General features: G+C 41.0%; 1 protein-coding gene across 1 annotated transcript in view; it reads left to right on the top strand.

The window, feature by feature from the left end:
• Nucleotides 1–21,728, top strand: part of SVEP1 (sushi, von Willebrand factor type A, EGF and pentraxin domain containing 1) — a 207,297-nt gene that overhangs the window by 24,416 nt on the left and 161,153 nt on the right. The window contains exons 2-3 of the mRNA XM_061426467.1: nt 11,165–11,420; nt 15,177–15,353. Coding sequence (XP_061282451.1) covers nt 11,165–11,420; nt 15,177–15,353 — 433 coding nt within the window. The remainder of the gene's footprint in view (nt 1–11,164; nt 11,421–15,176; nt 15,354–21,728) is intronic.

The raw sequence follows: 21,728 nt of genomic DNA, 5'->3' as shown, positions 1-21,728 counted from the left end.
ATTTGTTTTGTCAATAATAATAACAATAATAGCAAATGTTATAGCCATGTATTCTAACACTAATTTTACCCACTTGATCATTTGCTGCAAACACTTTGACTGGCTATACCTCTTCACTCATGGATGAGGAAAAGGACAAAAAACTTCTATCTGGTTTCTTTGAATTTTTTTGGTAAGTAAAATAAAAATAGAGTATAACATACAGATAAAGTTCAGGAATTCACTATGAAAAACAGAACTAAATCCTCGAAAGCATTTGTTATATGTACTTACCATATGTAAATAAAACACTGAAATGGTGATGAGAAATGAGATAAACAAAGGGGAGAAAAGAAAGCAAAACTGCCTGAGCATCTCAAAGGAATCAAGAGAAAACTGTATGAAACAAAGAAATATTGTAACAAGAAAAATAAATGCAATGCTAGGATTCTTTTTTTAAAGGGCCAGTTTTTAGGTGATTTTTAAGACGTTTTTTTAACTGAAGTATAATTAATTTACAATGTTGTATTAGTTTCTGGTGTACAGGAAAGTGATTCCATTATATATATCTGATTTTTCAGATTACTTCCCACTATAGGTTATTACAAGTTATTGAATATAGTTCCCTGTGCTATACAGTAGGTCCTGTTTATTTTATATACAGTAGTGTGCGTATTTCAATCCCAAACTCCTAATTTATCCCCCCCTCCCCTTTGGTAGCCATAAGTTTATTTTCTATGTTTGTAAATCGATGTCTATTTTGTAAACAAGTTCATTTGCATCATGTTTTTAGATTCCACATATAAGTCATGTCATGATATTTGTCTTTATCTCCTTACTTCACTTAGTATGATATCTGTTGATCCAGGATTCATTTTTAATTGGAAGTAGAAGAGAAGCAACACTGCAGAAAACCAGTGATGTGAAAGAAAAGCTTGAGACATTTCCACCAAATTCAGAAGGAAGTAGGATGAGATAAAAATAAAAGAATAGAATGTGTCCAGAAAAATGATGAACCAACAGATGAATAACTTTTTTCCCCAGATATACTATTCACCAATGTAAAGCAATAAACGTTCCTTGAAGTGAAGAATAAAATAACAGATGAACCTTGGTGAAATTTTACAATTTGAAGGATGAGGAAAGTAGTATAAATAGCTTATGGTATTTTTTAAAAATTGAAGTATAGTTGATTTACAATGATGTGTTAATTTCTTCCGTACAGCAAAGGGATTCAGTTATACAAATGTATGTATACGTGTGTGTATTCTTTTAAAAATTCTTTTTCATTGTGGTTTATCACAGGAGATTGAATGTAATTCTCTGTGCTCTCTAGCAGGACTTTGTTGTTCATCCATTCTATATATATTTCTGGTTTGCATCTGCTAACCCCAACTCCCAATCCATCTCTCCCTCACCCCCAACCCCTTGGCATCCACAGCTTGTTATCTATGTCTCTGAGTCTGTTTTTGTTTCATAGATAGGTTCACTTGTGTCATATTTTAGATTCTACAGATAAAGTGATATCATATGGTATTTGTCTTTATCTTTCTGACTTACCTCACTTAGAATGGTAGTCTCCAAATCCATTCATATTGCTGCAAATGACATTACTTTGTTCTTTTATGGCTGAGTAGTATTCCTGTGTGTGTGTGTGTGTGTGTGTGTGTGTGTGTGTGTGTGTGTGCAGACCACATCTTCCTTATCCATTCGTCTGATGAACATATAGGATGTTTCCATGTTTTGGCTATGGTGAATAATGCTGCTATGAAAATCAGATCAGATCAGATCAGTCGCTCAGTCATGTCCGACTCTTTGCAACCCCATGAATCGCAGCACACCAGGCCTCCCTGTCCATCACCATAGGCGTGCACATATCTTTTTGAATTACAGTTTTGTCTGGGGAGGTGCCCAGTAAGATTCCTGAATCACATGGCAACTCAAATTTATTTTTTTGAGGAACCTCTCCGCTGTTTTCCATAGTGGCTGTACCAATTTACAATCCCTAGGGTGTCTTGTTTGTACTTAATGTTTCCTAACATGGAAAAAAACATACGTGGAAAACAAGTTGAAATACTGGCATACTTTACTAATTTTCTGCTCCCTGGAGGAAGGTGGCTTCGATAGAATCATAATAGGTATTGATTCACAGAATCAAATTTTTCTTAAAAGATGACTTATAAGTTTCTCCAGTTGCTGTCTTCAGTCAAGGTTGGCCACAGGGAGTAATTGCAACTCAGGTTGTGCTGAGGTTGGTGTTATATCTACATGTGGTTTAATTAATGGAGCCCAAGGGCAAATATTGTACCCACGTCAGCATTGTAACCTCTCTTTTTCTTTCAAGATCATTTTTCAAAGCAGTTCTCTTGTGGTCTAACTTGGAGGGTGTGGGGAGAGGGGATTGCAATCTTGTGTAATGGTGATGGATCTCGGGTGTTAGAACAAGGTTACACAACCCTGCATTTTTATCATTCTAATGACTCTTACTGGACAAGGGAAGCTTACTTCCCTGCCAGATATTTATACAAACTAATCAGAGCTTGATACAATACAGATGGTGATAACCTTTCGCTATACAAAGTTCACATTGAGTTTCTTGTTGGCCACAAAGGGTTTGCCTCATTCAATATTCTGGACAAAAAATTCCATTTCTTAAATGCTTTTCAAAGGATTGCAGATGATGTAAACTATTTCAGGAACACGAAGAGGAGAATCAAGAGTTGGTCCTCTACCACATTCCACCAACATTACCACAGATCTATTTACTTCTTAAATCTGTGGGACGAAAAAATGTTTTTATTGAATTATGTTCTTATTCAAGTATGATGAAGCCCAGAGATTGGGGGAGGGGTAAATTATTTTCAGTAAATCATCCACTCCCCCACCTCGATCGTTAAAGTACATTCCAAACCCAGATCTTGTGTAATTCTTTGCTTGGACTTCTAGGCCTGCTATTCTTCTTACTATTTTAAGCTTAATATATTGTCTTGCCAACAGATATAATGGTTCCCGTAACAGCAGTTCTGTGCAAGAAAAGAAAAATAGAATCACAGCTTAAAGAGTTTTATACATAATAAGTAGTACAGCCAGAAGTCTCTGCAAATCCTAACCTGGATATTAAGGAATGTTATTGACAGGAGTTAAGATTAATATTGCAAGATGGTATTTGTGTCAGAAGGATGATAACAGCACACAAAGAAAGCTTTATCTTTTTTGTGCAAACCTATACAACACACAGCACACACACATACACACACACATGCTGTATATTCCCACTGCTCAGTTAAGACCAACCTACTCATGAACTCTCTCCAGCAAATCCTCGAATTTATCTGCTTCACTTATTCATTCATTCATTCATTCATTGAATAAATATTTATGAGCATATACTCTGTGCCAGGCACTGTCAAGAATATCAAACCAAAAAAAAAAGTTTACATTTTTTCCGCTTCTCCTCGCCATCACAATTGTCACTTTTTCAGTGTCTTGCTTACCATTCATTGTCACAGCCTTATAGAAGGGAGAGAGAAGATGAGCAAAAGCTTTTAGGGGATGTCCATAGAGGTTACGTTATGATTTCCATGTGGAACAACTCAGACAGACTTTATCACTTTAAGTAAAGGGCAAGGGTGGTGTAAACACAACTTGCCCACATTTTGACGTACTAGAGCTAGGGGCTCCCCTTTGAAACATATGTATAACTTTAAAGACACAAAATAATGTCTCACTTCATGCCATCCAAAACAGATAATTGGATTTTTCCCAAGAGGTGACACTGAACTAAAAAATGTGTGTGTGTTTCAGTTTATTTCAGTTATTATTTCTATTGAGAGGACTTTTTGCTTGAGTTGTGTGCTGCTGCTGCTAAGTCGCTTCAGTTGTGTCTGACTTTGTGTGACCCCATAGACGGCAGCCCACCAGGCTCCCCCGTTCCTGGGATTCTCCAGGCAAGAACAGTGGAGTGGGTTGCCGTTGTAAGTGCACACACACACACACACACGTATATATATGTATCATACTTGATATATTTAAATTCAACTCCAGTTATTATTTTTACTGATACACTTCTTTGGCCAGAAGGATAGAAGGAACTTTCTTCAGACTGGCTTCTGATTCACTTTGTTGTGTCTTTACAGTGTTTAAGTGCTTCTTTGCTTTCTGTCATGATGGAATATTCCAAGCTCACGTTGTATATTTCTTGACCTGAATTAATCATTTGTTCAAGAATTCTTGGTTCCTCTCGGTGGTAAATGGTCAGTGTTCTAAGGATGGTCATTTCTCGTGAGGCTGGCCCTTGATTCTGTCTTTTTGCTTTCTGGCCTCTGTGTCTTTGAAGAATTTGATAAACTGACTCTCAAGCTGTATTGGAGAAGAGAATTTTCAAGGTTAACTGCAAGCTTTTTAAAAGTGGAAATAAAAGGATGTTAGACTTCCCTCACCAGATATGAAAAAAATACTATGAAGGTATGGTAACCAAAACTATGTGGTATTGACCAAGAGTAGGCAAAGAAATCAGTAAAACAGAATAAAAGAGGCTCTAGCCAGGAAAATAACAGGTCAGTCAGTAAACGATTTGAGGAAAATGGCTTATGAAGTTGGATAAAAATAAAGGGAGTATCTACTTCACATCAAAGAAAAGTGTATGGATTTAATAATTTTTTAAAGAAAAACAGAAGTATTAGAGAAAGAATATGAGAATATTTTAGGGAGGGGAAGCTTTCTAAAGCAGTATACAAGAAGAGACAACAGGTAAGATGACACCAAGGATTTTGGACTGAGCACTGGTTGTACTATGGGTTGCTGTTTATTGACTGACTGTTCACTGAGTTGAGCTATTCCAAATCCTGAAAGATGATGCTGTGAAAGTGCTGCACTCAATATGCCAGCAAATTTGGAAAACTCAGCAGTGGCCACAGGACTGGAAAAGGTCAGTTTTCATTCCAATCCCAAAGAAAGGCAATGCCAAAGAATGCTCAAACTACCGCACAATTGCACTCATCTCAAACTCTAGGAAAGTAATGCCCAAAATTCTCCAAGCCAGGCTTCAGCAATATGTGAACCGTGAACTTGCTGATGTTCAAGCTGGTTTTAGAAAAGGCAGAGGAACCAGAGATCAAATTGCCAACATTCACTGGATCATCAAAAAGCAAGAGAGTTCCAGAAAACCATCTATTTCTGCTTTATTGACTATGCCAAAGCCTTTGACTGTGTGGATCACAATAAACTGTGGAAAATTCTGAAAGAGATGGGAATACCAGACCACCTGATCTGCCTCTTGAGAAATTTGTATGCAGGTCAGGAAGCAACATTTAGAACTGGACATAGAACAACAGACTGGTTCCAAATAGGAAAAGGAGTTCATCAAGGCTGTATATTGTCACCCTGCTTATTTAACTTATATGCAGAGTACATCGTGAGAAACGCTGGACTGGAAGAAAGACTGGAAGAAACACAAGCTGGAATCAAGATTGCCAGGAGAAATATCAATAACCTCAGATATGCAGATGACACCACCCTTATGGCAGAAAGTGAAGAGGAACTAAAAACCCTCTTGATGAAAGTGAAAGTAGAGAGTGAAAAGTTGGCTTAAAGCTCAACATTGAGAAAACGAAGATCATGGCATCTGGTCCCATCACTTCATGGGAAATAGATGGGGAAACAGTGGAAACAGTGTCAGACTTTATTTTTCTGGGCTCCAAAATCACTACAGATGGTGACTGCAGCCATGAAATCAAAAGACGCTTACTCCTTGGAAGGAAAGTTATGACCAACCTAGATAGCATATTGAAAAGCAGAGACATTACTTTGCCAACAAAGGTCCATCTAGTCAAGGCTATGGTTTTTCCAATGGTCATGTATGGATGTGAGAGTTGGACTGTGAAGAAGGCTGAGCGCCAAAGAATTGATGCTTTTGAGCTGTGGTGTTGGAGAAGACTCTTGAGAGTCCCTTGGACTGCAAGGAGATCCAACCAGTCCATTCTGAAGGAGATCAGCCCTGGGATTTCTTTGGAAGGAATGATGCTAAAGCTGAAACTCCAGTACTTTGGCCACCTCATGCGAAGAGTTGACTCATTGGAAAAGACTCTGATGCTGGGAGGGATTGGGGGCAGGAGGAGAAGGGGACGACAGAGGATGAGATGGCCGGATGGCATCACTGACTCGATGGACGTGAGTTTGAACTCCGGGAGTTGGTGATGGACAGGGAGGCCTGGCCTGCTATGATTCATGGGGTCGCAAAGAGTCGGACACGACTGAGCGACTGATCTGATCTGATCTGATCTGATTCACTGAGTGTGTACTATTTGCCAAGCACTGTGCTAGACATTGGGAATTAAGGAATTGAAAAATAGACAAAAATGCCTGCCTTCAAGGAAGTTACATTTGGGGACAAGACTAGGCTTTTGTCTGAAGTTGTCCTTGCCTTTGTCACCTCTGAATACATTTGAGCTGGGCTGCAAGGAGGTTGAATCAAGTGACCTCCTTCTCTCCCTCCCCCTGCCCTTCGTCGCTAGTCTTTGTGTCTTCCTCTAAATAAGGTGTGGATGGTAGAGTTCTAAAAGTTTTTCCTACCTATTTTCTAAGATATCACAAGGTTACATCAGGAAGAGAAACTGTGTTTATTAAAAAAGAAAATATTTTCCTATCCACCAATTAAGATCTTTTTCAAGTCTTTTTTTTTTTCTAATACCAACTGTCATTTCTATTTTGAGACTTCATCCGATGACAGAAAACTTCAAGCAAACTCAAATAAGACATGTCTCAAGGACTTCACTGTTGGAAACTGAGCCACATTCAGGAAGGTTTTCCTCTTCCCTTTCACTCTCTAGTTGAATCTAAGCTTTGGAGCTTCTGCAAAGCGGCAGCGTGGGAGGAGTTGTCCACCCCTCAGTCCTGACATTCTCTGCACGACCATCCTCTGGAATTGTCTCAGTTCTCTCATCAGTGGTCACAATGATCATTGTTGGTCGTCTGCATATGGGTTTGTCATCTTTGTCACTTTGGTGCAGTCATATCTTATGGCTTCCAGGATTTCTTCCAGGATTTCTCCTCTCAGGCAGTTTGAGAGAGGCGTGGCTTCCATGGTCCATGCTGTCAGCCACTTAGTTCAGTTCAATTCAGTCGCTCAGTCGTGTCCGACTCTTTGCGACCCCATGGACTGCAGCATGCCAGGCCTCCCTGTCCATCACCAACTCCCGGAGTTCACTCAGACTCATGTCATGAGTTGGTGATGCCATCCAACCATCTCATCCTCTGTCATCCCCTTCTCCTCCCGCCTTCAATCCTTCCCAGCATCAGGGTCTTTTCAAATAAGTCAGTTCTTCGTATCAGGTGGCCAAAGTATTGGAGTTTCAGCTTCAGCAGCAGTTCTTCCAATGAATATTCAGGATTGATTTCCTTTAGGATGGACTGGTTGGATCTCCTTGCAGTCCAAGGGACTCTTAAGAGTCTTCTCCAACACATCCTAAATATTGCAGGACTGCTCCAGAAGTCTTCACATTGCACTGATTCTCTCTCCTAAGTCTCTCCAGGAATATACAAGACTCATCAGGTCCTCTTCCCTTGATCATCCCACATAGTTATGTTCTGTTGCCTCATATCACTGTGACCAGTGGCACTTCTGTGGGACTTAGCACTATCCTAAATAAGCACATGGAATGAGAACTCATACATCCCTATACCCATCCCCATAAAGGGATGTCAGTCATACTCCTTCTGTGACTGAGTTGGGAGATATGGAGAGATTGGTGTAGAGCAGAGAACCTCACAGCAATATCTAAAATCTCTTGTTCTCGAACTCTCTTTCTCTCCTTGGAGTTTTTTTTTTTTTTCTGTATTATTTTTTACTTGTTATACAACTTTAAAGGTTGCATTCCAGTTCCAGTTATTATAAAATATTGGTTTTGTCCCCCGGGTTGTACAATACATCCTTGTAGCCTACCTTACACCCAGTAGTCTGCACTTCCCACTCCCCTAGCCTTATCTTGCCCCTCCCTTTGTCTCCCCACTGGTAACCACTAGTTCGTCCTCCATATCTGTACGTCTGCTTCTTTTTTGTTATATTCACTAGTTTGTTGTACATTTTAGGTTCCACATAATACCATATAGTATTTGTCTTTCTTGTCTGACTTATTTCACTTAGCCTAGTGCCCTCCAAATCTATCTTGCGGAAGATGTCAAATTTTCTTTCTTTTTTATGGATATGTAATATTGCAGCCATGAAATTAAAAGACGCTTACTCCTTGGAAGGAAAGTTATGACCAACCTAGATAGCATATTCAAAAGCAGAGACATTACTTTGCCAACAAAGGTCCATCTAGTCAAGGCTATGGTTTTTCCTGTGGTCATGTATGGATATGAGAGTTGGACTGTGAAGAAGGCTGAGTGCCGAAGAATTGATGCTTTTGAACTGTGGTGTTGGAGAAGACTCTTGAGAGTCCCTTGGACTTGCAAGGAGATCCAACCAGTCCATTCTGAAGGAGATCAGCCCTGGGATTTCTTTGGAAGGAATGATGCTAAAGCTGAGAAACTCCAGTACTTTGGCCACCTCATGTGAAGAGTTGACTCACTGGAAAAGACTCTGATGCTGGGAGGGATTGGGGGCAGGAGGAGAAGGGGACGACAGAGGATGAGATGGCTGGATGGCATCACCGACTCGATGGACATGAGTTTGAGTGAACTCCAGGAGTTGGTGATGGACAGGGAGGCCTGGCATGCTGTGATTCATGGGGTTGCAAAGAGTCGGACACAACAGAGTGACTGAACTGAACTGAACTGAATATTGCATTGTGTATATATACCACTTCTTTTTATCCATTCATCTGTTTACAGACACTTAGATTGCTTCCTGATCTTGGCATTTGTGAATAATGCCGCTATGAACTTTGAGGTGCATGTATCTTTCAATTTTTTTTTTTTTTTTTGCTTTCTTCAGCTATAGACCCAGGAGTAGCGTTGCTAGGACATATGGCAGTTCTATTTTTAGATTTTTGCACAGCCTCCATACTGTCTTTCACAGTGGTTGCACCAATTTACATTCTTAGCAGCAGTGTACATGTGTTCCCTTTTCACCCCGTTCTCACCAACGTTAGTTACTTCTGTTCATTTTGAGGAGAGTCATTCAGAGGTTCTTTCCTTGTCTGGAGTGAGGAATTAGCTCTCATGTACCGAGTATTCATTCACATCTTCTGTCACTCATCAAGAGGGTAGATTTTTAAGCTTTAAGAGCCAAGCATTTTGATGTCGACAGTAAACAGATCTTATTATGATTAGTTTATGCCAATAAATTTGAAGCTAAATGGGGGGGCACTAAGACTTTTGAGACTGTCGATTGAGCCCCTTGGTGTGTGTCCTTGGTAAATGTCTCCATTAGTATCTCATGTTTCCCTGCAACACACACCTGTCCTCAGTTCCTGTCTTCAGTGTGGCCCCTCGGCACTCTTTGTTTTTCTTTATTTCACTGTTTTTTTAATTTAAGTATAGTTGATTTACAGTGTTGTGCCAATCTCTGCTGTACAGCCAAGTGACTCAGTTGTACACATGTATACATTCTTTTTTTCATGTTCTTTTCCATTGTGGTTTATCGTAGTATATTGAGTATAGTTCCCTGTGCTGTACATTAGGACTTTGTTGTTTATACTTCACTTGGTTTTGGCGAAGGAGTGGAGTGAAGTGTTTGAATACCTTTTCTCAAAATGCTGGCTTTCCAGATGTTTTCCAGAGTAATTTTTAGTTTGTTTATAAATTCAGATTTAACAGCGTTATCTTTTGCTCATAGACTCTAAAACAAGTTGGCAGCAATTACTGAATTAGAATAAATCCTTCTTGATTATGTACCAATGAAATATGTTTTCTATAGACATGAATCTTAAAATCTGAGAATCTAGAGCTTATAGTTGAGTCTGTCCCCTAAAATGAATTGAGGCAAAGTTGTTTTTAAGATCATAATATCTTCTTTTAACATTAACAGAACCCTAGGTTCCAATGTTGCTCTTCTTGAATCACTGCCTAAAAACATGGAATTCTTTCTAAGGACTTGCCAGAAAATGTCCCCTGGTGCTTCTTTACCTTTCTGACCCATTTCTAATGAACAGCAATATCAGCAAGTTTAATTATAAACCAGGCCAACCATTGAATCTTCTGTGCCTCTACAGTATGATATTACAAAATATCAATGGCAATAAAATATACACCTTTTTAAAAAGGCTTGGTTTTTTTCTTTTTATGTATGAGAAGGAATAGCATGTAACACTATAAAGCATAACTCACTTATCCTAAAACATTAAAGCCCAACTAACAAATTGAGTGAAGCGGTAGTATTTTCTCATGAAGATAGGACACCACCGAAAAAACAGCTGATTTTTGTGCTGATACTGGGTGGTCCAAAAAAGACGAAGTGTTGAAGCAATTCTCCAGTTTTGGAAGAACAGTGGAAAAACAAATAGAGGAAGCAAGTGAGCCATGGTTAACTCTGGAAAAGACGTATTCTGCTAAATGTTCTTCTGGTTCAGCTTTTACTGTTTGAGCATGAGGTGGTTCAGCTAGGTAGGTAAGTGGGTAGCTAGCTAGATATGCTAGGAAGTAGATATATAGGACTCAGATTTGGTCCAAATTTTGAGCCTGAAAATCAATTTAAAAATAGCTTAACAATAATTGATAATACAAATTCATTCCATAAACATTTGTTGCTCTTTATTAGCAAGCTCTATGCTAAGTAATTTTTATGGACTTCTACAGTGGCTCAAACAGTAAAGAATCTCCCCTCAATGAAGGAGACCTGGGTTCGATCCCTGGGTTGGGAAGATCCCTTGAAGGAGGGCATGATAGTCCACTCCAGTATTCTTGACAAGAGAATCCCCATGGCCCGAGCAGCCTGGTGGGCTACAGTCCATGGGGTCAAGCAGAGTCGGACATGACTGAAGCAACTTAGCACGTGTGGCAATAATCATAGTGATGATGAGGACACTGATGATGTTACAAAATGCTTTTGAGTTTTATTATGGTTCTGTGAGAAGACTGTCGTAGGCGCTTATCTGTGCCTGTTTGTTTTACCCTCATTGATCAGCGCTCCATTCCTCACGCTTGTAGAATGTTAATGCTGGACACAAGCACTCCGTTGCCTAGTAAGGGAGGCGCAGAGTAGGACACACAGTACAGACTCATACTAACTTTCTCTGTTTTGTTACAGCAAATTCTTCGTCATTCTAGAGAAAACTCAACAAAAGTTATATTTCTCATTACGGATGGATATTCCAACGGGGGAGACCCAAGACCCATTGCGGCATCACTGCGAGATTTTGGAGTGGAAATATTTACATTTGGCATATGGCAAGGAAACATTCGAGAGCTGAATGACATGGCTTCCATCCCAAAGGAGGAACATTGCTATCTGCTCCACAGTTTTGAAGAATTTGAGGCTTTAGCTCGCCGGGCATTGCATGAAGGTAATGGAAGCTTAATGGCATACCACAGTGCCTTTATATGGGGTTTCCTTCTTGCTTACTGCTTGAAACCCACCCCGCAGGGAAGGCAATACCAAGCCCTATGGGGTCTTTGCTGAGTGTGCTAGCCATGCACCCCTTGTGTATTATGAGATGTGTTGAACTTCATACATAGAGATGACACTCTGACCTTGCAACAGGAGTATTGTTTTGTTTTTTAACAGCTGTGATATATTTTCACTAAAATATCCGCATGCTTCCACCCAGGACCATTAGAATCAGGGGAATGAATGGAGGTGTGTTTTAAGGCCACACACGGAGTCAGGAACCTTGACATAGATTTCATCTACAGTTATCTGGAAGGATGAAGTAAACATTGAGAGACAGCCTTCGTGAATCTCACCAGAATGTTTCCAGAAATATTCGTGAAGATTAGAGGGATAATAAATACTTAACGCGTATTTATTGACCTGATGACTGAGCGACTTCACTTTCACTTTTCACTTTCATGCATTGGAGAAGGAAATGGCAACCCACTCCAGTGTTCTTGCCTGGAGAATCCCAGGGACAGGGGAGCCTGGTAGGCTGCCGTCTATGGGGTCACACAGAGTCGGACATGACTGAAGTGACTTAGCATAGCATAGCATATGATATGCTTATGGATAAACTGAAGAGCAGTGAGAGCAACAGAGGATAGCATCAGTAAATCCATTCATTAAGTTCTTTGCACACTGTTTATAGTGATGTTTAGTTGAATGACTTAAGTCAGATGATGAACTTCCAGGTGTAGTATGGGCATGTGTGTTACTGTGATCCAGAAGAGAAAGTGTAGATTTGAAGTAGGGGATTGAGGATATAGCCTCAGACCAAAGCCATGGAGCAAATTAGGCTTGATCTTTCAGATATCCATGTAAAAGATTCAGTTTGATGGGTAAATCATGGCAACACAAGATTTCCTCACAATTAGTGATAAACTTCCCTGGTGGCTCAGATGGTAAAGACTCTTGCAATGTAGGACACCCAGTTCAATCCCTGGGTCAGGAAGATCCCTGGGAGAAGGGAATGGCTACCCACTCCAGTATTCTTGCCTGGAGAATTCCATGGATAGAGGAGCCTGAGGGGCCATATAGTCCATGGGATCACAAAGAGTTGGACGCAACTGAGTGACTAATATACACACAAAATAAATGGGTCAGCCCTACTGTAGTTCCAACAGAAGAGTTTGGAGCAGCATCTCAGGCTACCTGTGGATATAGCAAAAAAAAAGTCCCAGTCAGTCAACTAGTAACTGAGTGGCTTTGACCAAATTATTTAGCTTTTGTACTCCTTAGATTTCTTATTGATGAAATAGGATAGAAGAAGACTATCTACTTCATAGGTTTGTTCCAAGGAATATATGGATTAATACGTAGAAAGCGACTAGAAAACTTACTGAGGGCTTATAATACTAAGCTGTCAATGACTGTCCATTATTGCTATTATTTTAGGCAATTTATCTAACATCTGTGACCTTCAGTTTTCTCTGCTTTTAAAATGGAGCTATTATAACATGTGCCATATAGTTTTGTCAAGAGGATTAAATGAAATATTTCAATTTCACCAATGTAATATTTGGCACATGGCAGAAGTTCACTACCTGGGACTTTTTTTGTTTGTCCTTTTCTCTGGGAAAAGTGATATGTTGAGTGGGAAGACAGAATGGCTGTTTCACTAGCTGGGATTATGAAATTATGAGTGTTATTAGCTGCGTCTTAGAGGACTTGTTTCCAGTCCTACCAGCCTTCTGTCTTGGAGGATGGGGGCCTTCTGCCCTAATGTGAGTCAGAAACTGGATGGGATAGAGTCTTCAAGGAAAGGATTTTGGTTACCATATTGCAACAGGGTTTTGAAAGGCATAACTTTTATTACTGTAAACTAGAATCTAAAATGTGTACTGCTCTGATGGAGTTTCCAGATTCTATAATAAAAGATCCTGTTTTTTCTGAAAAACGTGATCAAAGCAAAAGAAATTAACCTCATTTCCCCTGTCTTGATGTTCTCTGAAGTTGCATCCTTTTTTTTTTTAAATAGTTTTTTATTTTCATACAATTGTTAAAGTTATTTCCATTTAGTTATTGCAAAATACTGGCTGTATTCCCCATGTTGTACAATACATCCTTGTAGCGTAATTCACATCCAATAGTTTGTGCCTCTCACTCCACCACCCCTCTATTGCCCATCCCCCTACTGGTAACCACTAGTTCTCTGTATTTTGGGGTCTGCTGAAACTACTTTCAATTTGGATGAATCTACTTTTTAAGATTCCCAGGGTGGTTCTAGGGGTAAGGAACCCACCTGCCAACACAAGAGACTTAAGAGATACAAGTTCAATCCCTGAGTCAGAAAGATCCCCTGGGGAAGGAAGTGGCAACCCACTCTAGTATTCTTGCCTGGAGAATCCCGTGGACAGAGGAGCCAGGAGGGCTACAGTCCATGAGGTTGCAAATAGTTGGAAATGACTGAAACAACTTAGTGTACTTTTGGCCTCAAGACTGTCCGTGTTTGTGGCCATTCTCAGTGGACGTAGGTTCTAGAATAATAGCTTTCCCCATATACAAGTTGTTCACTTATCTCTTCCAGACCTAAATGCCGGTGCACCAATCTTACAGCTCCATTTTTCTTGCTCCCTAGACTTCCAGATCAACCTGTGTCTCAGAGGTAATTCCTAGGTGCCCATGTTGCATACCCACACCACAGTCTATTGCGTGGGGCTTTAATAGGGTACTTGGCTGTACTAGTCTCTCTTAGGGCTGGACTCTTCCCTTTACTTTGTCCCTGTCTATTATTGTTCGGGTCTTAATGCGTTGACAGAGATGTTCCGTAACTGAGGCCATCACCTGTCTCTTTTCTGGGTATTCATTAGCAGTTCATGTGTATTGCTGAAACTCACCCATTTGAGTTCCTACTGTGAGCCCATCACTGGGCCTACCACCATGGACCTAGTACTGAAATTTAGGCTGGGACTTTGGAACCTCTTCCACAGGGTAAATAGAACTTACTGTGTGCCTGATTCTAGGCCATCGATTCTTGGTAAGTCATAATCAACTTTAGCCTGCCCTGTTAAGTCACTTTCAGAACAGGACAGCTCTGCCTGGGTTCTTGAATTCCCAGCATGGCTCACTTCAGAGCATGGCTCGAGTAATCAGTAATGGTCACCTTTTACATGTGAAAATTTATTTAGAATTGAGAGACAAACCAGATCCTAGTTCTGTGATTCAACGTGTGTGGTGCCACTGTTTCAGTCTTTAATCAAATAATTATAGAAGTAAAGGTATGTGTTTTAAGTCAGTTGCCCATAATCAACACTCTTAGGCAGCAGTCAGGGCTGCAGCTTTGTTTGTTTATTTGAGCAGGGACTCTAGAAATCTGGTTACTGCTGCCTGACCTCATGCTGGTGGGGAAGCCAGGAGACTGACCTGGAGAACCGACTGCATAACTTCCTGCTGCATCTGGAGATTCCTCGCTGAAATGACTCAATTTCTGCCTGACCCTGCCTGGCCTGGAGAACTGGGGATGAGGTCCCAGACTGAAAGAGCTTAACCGGCCGCACCAAATCCCCAGCCTGTGCTTGTGCAAATCATACACTTTGCTATTCGGATGGGAGTGGGGAGCGATTGGGAATTTGACGGAAATGAAAAGATATTTCCTCGTAACGAGAGAATGTAACATTCCACTGCTCATTCCTTTTTTTTATGACCTCCCTGTCGTCTGTGCTTGTAGATCTGCCTTCTGGGAGTTTTATTCAAGAGGATATGTCCCATTGCTCCTATCTGTGTGAAGCCGGCAAAGACTGCTGTGACCAGATGGCAAGCTGCAAATGTGGGACTCACACGGGTCAGTTTGAGTGCATCTGCGAGAAGGGCTATTACGGGAAAGGTCTCCAGTACGAATGCACAGGTGAGTGTCTGGTCTGTGTCAACTGTATCAGTTGCCTTGTTGCTCTGTAGGAAAGGAGCCCCGCGCTCAATGGCTTAACCACAAAGAATTTAGTATTGGTTTTAGATTTTTTTTTAATGTGGACCATTTTTAAAGTCTTTCTTGAATTTGTTACAATATTGCTTCGTTTTTATTTTGTTTTTTTGGCCATGAGGCACTTGGGATCTTAGTTCCCCAACGAGGGATGGAACGTGCTCCCCCTCCATTGGAAAGCAAAGTCTTAACCACCGGACCACCCGGGAAGTCCCAAGAGTATTTGATATTGCTCATGAATCAGTGAATCAGTTGGGCAGCACGTTTGGTCCTCAATTTGTGGTTGACCGTGAGTAGGGTTGGCTGCCCTGCTGATCTTACCTGAGTTCTCTCACCTGTTTGCGCATCAGCTAGCTGGGGACCTGGGGACTTGCCCAGGCTTGCCCAGGACCTCTAGGGTGTTGTTCATGTGGCTTCTCAGACTCCATGAGGCCCCCCAGTCTTGTTCACGTTGTGGGCACAGAGTTCCAAGAGGAAGTGGAAGGCTTCAAGGACCTCTTGAAGCCTAGATCCAGATCTGGGAAGGGGGAAGGTTTGGGGCTTTTTATTTGTAATCAGTCAATAGCCAAATTGTCAAAATATGCTTCATCCTCTGTGAGAGATTGAAACAAGTGGGATTCTGGTCCTCAGGGCACCTGGAGCTTGTGGGATTATCACCAAAAAATGTAACATTCACTTTATGGTCTTTTAGCTCCTCATAAGTCTCCACAAAGGAACATCAAAAAACTCTAAAAGTGACATCACTTCAAAATGGAATTCACTTCTTTGACATCTGTAATTTTACCTCTAGGTTTCCTTACCATAATACCTTTGTAATTTTAGTATTTTGTTAGAAAAACAACTTAGGATTCTTGTGTTTTAAATTATATTTTAGGAGATATCGACTATTTAGAAGTAGTGTGTGGTTTTTCTGTGACAGCATCTTATTTGTTCTACTTTACTTAAAAAGCAGCATGGTTTTTAGAGGGTTTTTTTGTTTCTTTTTAAACAACTCTTCCGTGGTTTGCTGCTTGGGAAAAATGTATTCCCATGGAAATTAACACCCACCAGGAGAATTTCCGGGCAGTAGGCTTACTTTATACTGTCCAGTGCGGCTGTTCACTGCTTGTTTCGTGTGAATGTTGTTTCATTTTGACATTTGGAAGGTAGGTAGGTCTGCTCTGTAACACAGAAACGTGGCTCTTCCAGGGTTGAACTTCCCAGTTTTGACCTGATCTGTTTTTCTCTCTTTTCTTCTCCTCGTGGAACATTTCTTTTTGCTTTTTCTACTTGCTGTTATTTGTTTTTCAAAATTGAAGTGTAGTTGATTTACAATGTTGTTCGTTTCTGCTGTACAGCAAAGTGATTCAGTTATACATGTATACATTCTCTTTTTAATCCTCTTTTCCATTGTGGTTTCTCACAGGACATTGAGTACAGATTCCTGTGCTGTACAGTAGAACCTTATTGATCCTTGCTGTATATAAGTGGTGGCATCTGCTGGTCCCAGTCTCCGATACTGACTTTCATTCTCATTGCCCCTCATCTCCCTTCCCTCAGTTTCTTCTCCTCCTCCCCTCCCCCATCCCATTGGCCCTGATCCCATCTGGCGGACACCCTTCCTGGGTGCAAGCATCCACGCTTGCCCAGCAGAATCACTCCTTTCTTGGCCCCGTTCCCATTCCACCCAGCAGGATTTCTCATTTAAGCGGGGAGAAAAGGGGGGTTGTAGAGAGTCAGCCCAACTGCCTCTGAGTTGGCAAAACGCCTCCCCTTGAGTCTTCCCACACTTCCATGAACAGCACAGCTTGGCAGCCTCCCTGACGCCCCCTCCTTCCCTCCACCCTTTCAAGCCCACCAAACACAGTCAGAAGCTCTCGTTTTCTTTGCTGCATGCTGTAGTCAGCACGTCTGTTTCCGTGTGGTCCGAGACTGAGCTGTTCCCTGCCAATAAGCCGCTGCTGAGTGGCTGCCCAGCAGCCTCAGCCATGCTGTGCCCAGCCCCTACCATTCCTGGGCACTGTAATCTTGCATCCCAGGGGACAGGCTGCATGAAGAGAGGGAGGCGGTTCACAAACCCACTGCCCCCAGTTACCCAAGTCCCTGTGGCTGCCACCAGTTGTGCATTCCAGGCTGAAAGGCACAGCTGTCTTTAAGATGTATGCAGTGGGTGGGCCCATCAGTGCAGCCTCAGCAGAGGGGACAGAAGCGCTTTGGCTGCTGGTTCTAGCCAGGAACACCAAGCACAAAAGGATTCATTTATCCATCCCTTTGCTTCAGTTAGTAAGCCTTCCTTATGTGCAAGATTTCAGCTAGATCCAGTTCATTAATATAAAAGTTGATGTTATCATCTTCGATATTTGTTTCTTAGGGATGGGAGAAAGTGGCATCGGAACTCTGAGTTGTGCTTTGCACACTTGTGGTAGGCTCTGCTCATCACTGGTTTCTCCTGCATGCTACGAGCTAAGAAAATAAATTATAACCTTCCCATGACCTGAAAGACTCATTACTAGACTCTTACCGCTTGGAAAGGCAGAAAGAAATATTGGCTCTATATCATCCAGTACTGAAAACCTGGAAGCCGTGAGCCCCTTTTAAAATAGTTAGTTGATAGATGTTCCTGAGCACTTTCTCTGTGCCAAGCCCTGTGCTAGGCACCAGGCAAGGGTTCAGTGGACCGATAGACATGGTGCCTACTTTCTAGGAACTTACAATTTAGCTACACAAAGCGATTTGTAATCGCAGACTGTGCTGTGTTAATACAGTATGAAGGAGGGATCCCAGGGAAGGTTAGGCTAATATCCTACTCTCTAAACCGAGATCTGAAGGATGGCTAGATGATAGTTATTTTTTTGCTTCAGGAGAGAATGTTACCTTTTGTTCAGAATAGTTGGAATTCTGAGCACTTGTCCTCATCGTAGAAACAATGCCTTTCCAAAGTAAATCATTTCTCTTTAGAGCCAAAAGAAACCTTAGAGATTATCTGCTCTAAACTCTTTATTCTACAAGAGGAAATTGAAGTCTCAGGGAAAGGTGAGTATTTTGCTCAAGAGGGCATATCCCACCCGCGATCAGCAGGACCCAGGAAGGGACCCAGGACATTTTTCTCTAAATCCTATTCCCAAAATATCATACTGCTTATTTTGCATTTTTTTCCTGAAAAGCTTCTTGGATTCATTGCTTTTCAGAAACCATAAACACTGAATTGTACTCAAAGTGTTTAAAAAATGCAGAAAGACTGGCTCACTTTCAGCCTCTGACACAAACTATGTCACTTTGAATGATTAAGTCCTTTTACTTCTCTGTTCCTTCTGTAAAATGGGCTTCGTAATCGTATAGTTTTATATGTGTGTGTGTGTGTGTGTGTGTGTGTGTATGTGTGTGTGTGTGTGTGTGTGTGTGTGTATTCTTTGTCATCTGATCCACTGGGTGTATATATACATATATGTATATATATATATGCATACACCCAGTGGCTCAGATGATGAAAAGTCTCCCTGGCTCGGGAAGATCCCAGTGGAGAAGGGAATGGCTACCCACGCCAGTACTCTTGCCTGGAGAATTCCATGGACAGAGGAGCTTGATGGGCTACAGTCCATGGGTGACAGAAGAGTCAGACATGACTGAGCAGCTAACACTTTGAGTTTCACGTGTGTGTATACATACATATATGTGTGTATGTACATAGTGGGTTGGCCAAAACATCCATTCAGACTGTTCTGTAACATTGTATAAAAAACCCAAACAAACTTTTTGGCCAACCCAATATATATGTATACTTAAGTATATCTGTAGATATGGGTATGTATATACATATGTATAGATAGATGGTTGGGTAATTGAGAGAATACACTTGGAGTGCCTAGGACAGTATCTGGCATGTCAGTTCTCAATCAGTGGTAGTTACGGTTATGAGATAATATTGTGAGAAAACTAATGAATAAACACTAAAATGCTAATCTCAAGAACGAGATACTGGAAGATAAAGGACAGCATCTGTTTTGTAAATCCTGCTCTTCTGGGTGTGACTAGTGGCCTTCACTTGAGAAATCATGCTGTTGGGAGGATAAGGAGAATCCCTGCATGCAGGTGAGTACCATCAAGAAGCACTGCAGCTTCTAAAGGTGGACAGCATATTGACCTAATGAGTATCCAGTGAAAAGCAAGAATCCTGCATGAGAAAAGGCAGCAGGATAATGTGCCATTGTATACTGAAGTAGAGATTGTTGGCTTGACTGGGGAAAAGTTACATGCTGAGGCAAACTGTATTTGTTAATTCGTAGAAAAGCAGAATACTAGAGCTAGCTATAAGCGTCTTTCTCAACATTCACTTGGGAGATGAGGAAAGTACATCCCACGAAGGAAGTCTTTATTTTTTGGTTGTAAGTCAGTGCTTTATGAAAGGCTGTTGATATTTTGTCTTTTTTAAAAAAAACTGACATAATTCATTTTCATTTACTGCAGGTATTTTGTATAATTCAGAAATTCAGGTATGGGATTTTAATACTACATGAGAAGGTTTAAAAGGTTGAGGAAATATCCTTCTAGGATTAGTTATTGAACTTAAGCTAAGGGAAGAAGACTCAAAACCTGTGGAATCTAACAAAAAGAAGGTGCTTCCAGTTTCTAGCTCTAGGTTTACTTTCCTCATTCTTCACAGTCAACAAAGGCATTTGAAAGTGATGAAGAGGCTGATGCTGATGATAGCAGTAATAACTGATGAATGAGGATAATAATAATAGCCAATATCAATATTTTAGTGGCACTTGCTATATCTCGGGCTTCCCTGGTGGCTCAGCTGGTAAAGAATCTGCCTGCAATGCAGGAGACCTCAGTATGATCCTTGAGTTGGGAGGATCCCCCGGAGAAGGGAGCGGCTACCCACTCCAGTATTCTGGCCTGGAGAATCCCACGGACTATACATCCACGGGATTGAAAGTCAGTCGTCCATGACTGACTCTCACTTTACTGTATCTCAAATACCATTTCAAGCATTGATATATGTTAACTCCTTAATGTTCAAAATAACTCTCAGGAATAGTGTTCCACTTTAGAGACAAGGAAACTAGAAGTCTGAGAGGTTAAGTAACTTATCCAGAGTCACACAGCTAATAAGAGCTGATTTATGAACCAAAATTGTCCGGCTCTGGAGTCTACCATCTAGCCACAGAGATAGACATTTAACCAATAAACACAATTAAAAATATAATTGCAAAGTGCTGTTATTTAATTTGACCCTTATGAGAGCATCAATATTTGTTTACTTTCAACCCACGAGGTAGCAGTTTCATGCAGTTCAATCTAATACAAGGCAGGAAAAGAAGAGACTGAATGACAGAAAGGACTAACCCGATCTTGCCACTGCTTACAGTTTTTTAATTATTACTCATTATGGAATAAGCTGGGCTTCCCTGGTGGCTCAGCTGGTAAAGAATCTACCTGCATTGTGGGAGACCTGGGTTTGATCCCTGGGTTGGGAAGATACCCTGGAGAAGGGAATGGCTACCCACTCCAGTATTCCAGCCTGGAGAATTCCATGAACTGTATAGTCCGTGGGGTTGCTAAGAGTCTGAGATGACTGAGTGACTTTCACTTCATGGAATAAGCTACAAGTTCCTTAGCAGAGCACAAAGGTTGTATGATTTGACCTCTCTTTACCCTTTGAGCTAAAAGCTGGAACTAGTTATAGTTCCCCCCAAATACCACATGATTTGATCTCTCAGACCTTTTTTCCTGCTTCTTCAAGTCCCCTTTCCCACCACAACTGTTTGCCTTGTTCCCACTTCATCAGACTAGTGATTTAATGGGCAGTGATTTTCTAGTTCACTGTGCATCCCCATTGCCTGCTTTCAATGCCCATCAAGAAAACAGATGTAAGTATGAGGCCAAGTTTAATACCAGAATCTTGAGCAAACAAAGAACTCATTATCTAAATCTGAGGCAATTGCCTGGTGTCCACATCCGCCTTGGGCAGCATGGGATCCTTAGCACAAAGGCACGTGATAAGACTTTTTAAGAATGTATTCAGTTTACTTGAATGCAAAATATTGACATTTGGTTAACTTTTGTCAACAATTAATCAAATACAGTGCATGGTAATGGTTAATTCCCTGGATGAGTCATTTTAAAAGGCTAGTTGTGCATAGCCAATGAACTCCTCTTGTAAATCCAAGCAGTTGCAGCTGTTGTGAATTTCCCCTCAAGGGATTTGAGAGACAGTATGGAGACAATAGGCATCTTGAGGACACTGCTTTGCAGGCAAGGCTCCGTTTCAGTGAATTTGGAATGGTGAGCAGGTTGAAAATTATACCTGGATGGGGGCCA

The sequence above is a fragment of the Bos javanicus genome, chromosome 8, assembly GCF_032452875.1.
Source record: "Bos javanicus breed banteng chromosome 8, ARS-OSU_banteng_1.0, whole genome shotgun sequence".
Classification (NCBI taxonomy): domain Eukaryota; kingdom Metazoa; phylum Chordata; class Mammalia; order Artiodactyla; family Bovidae; genus Bos; species Bos javanicus.
Note: the sequence above shows the minus strand (reverse complement) of the source record. Positions and strands in the feature narration are given on the sequence as shown.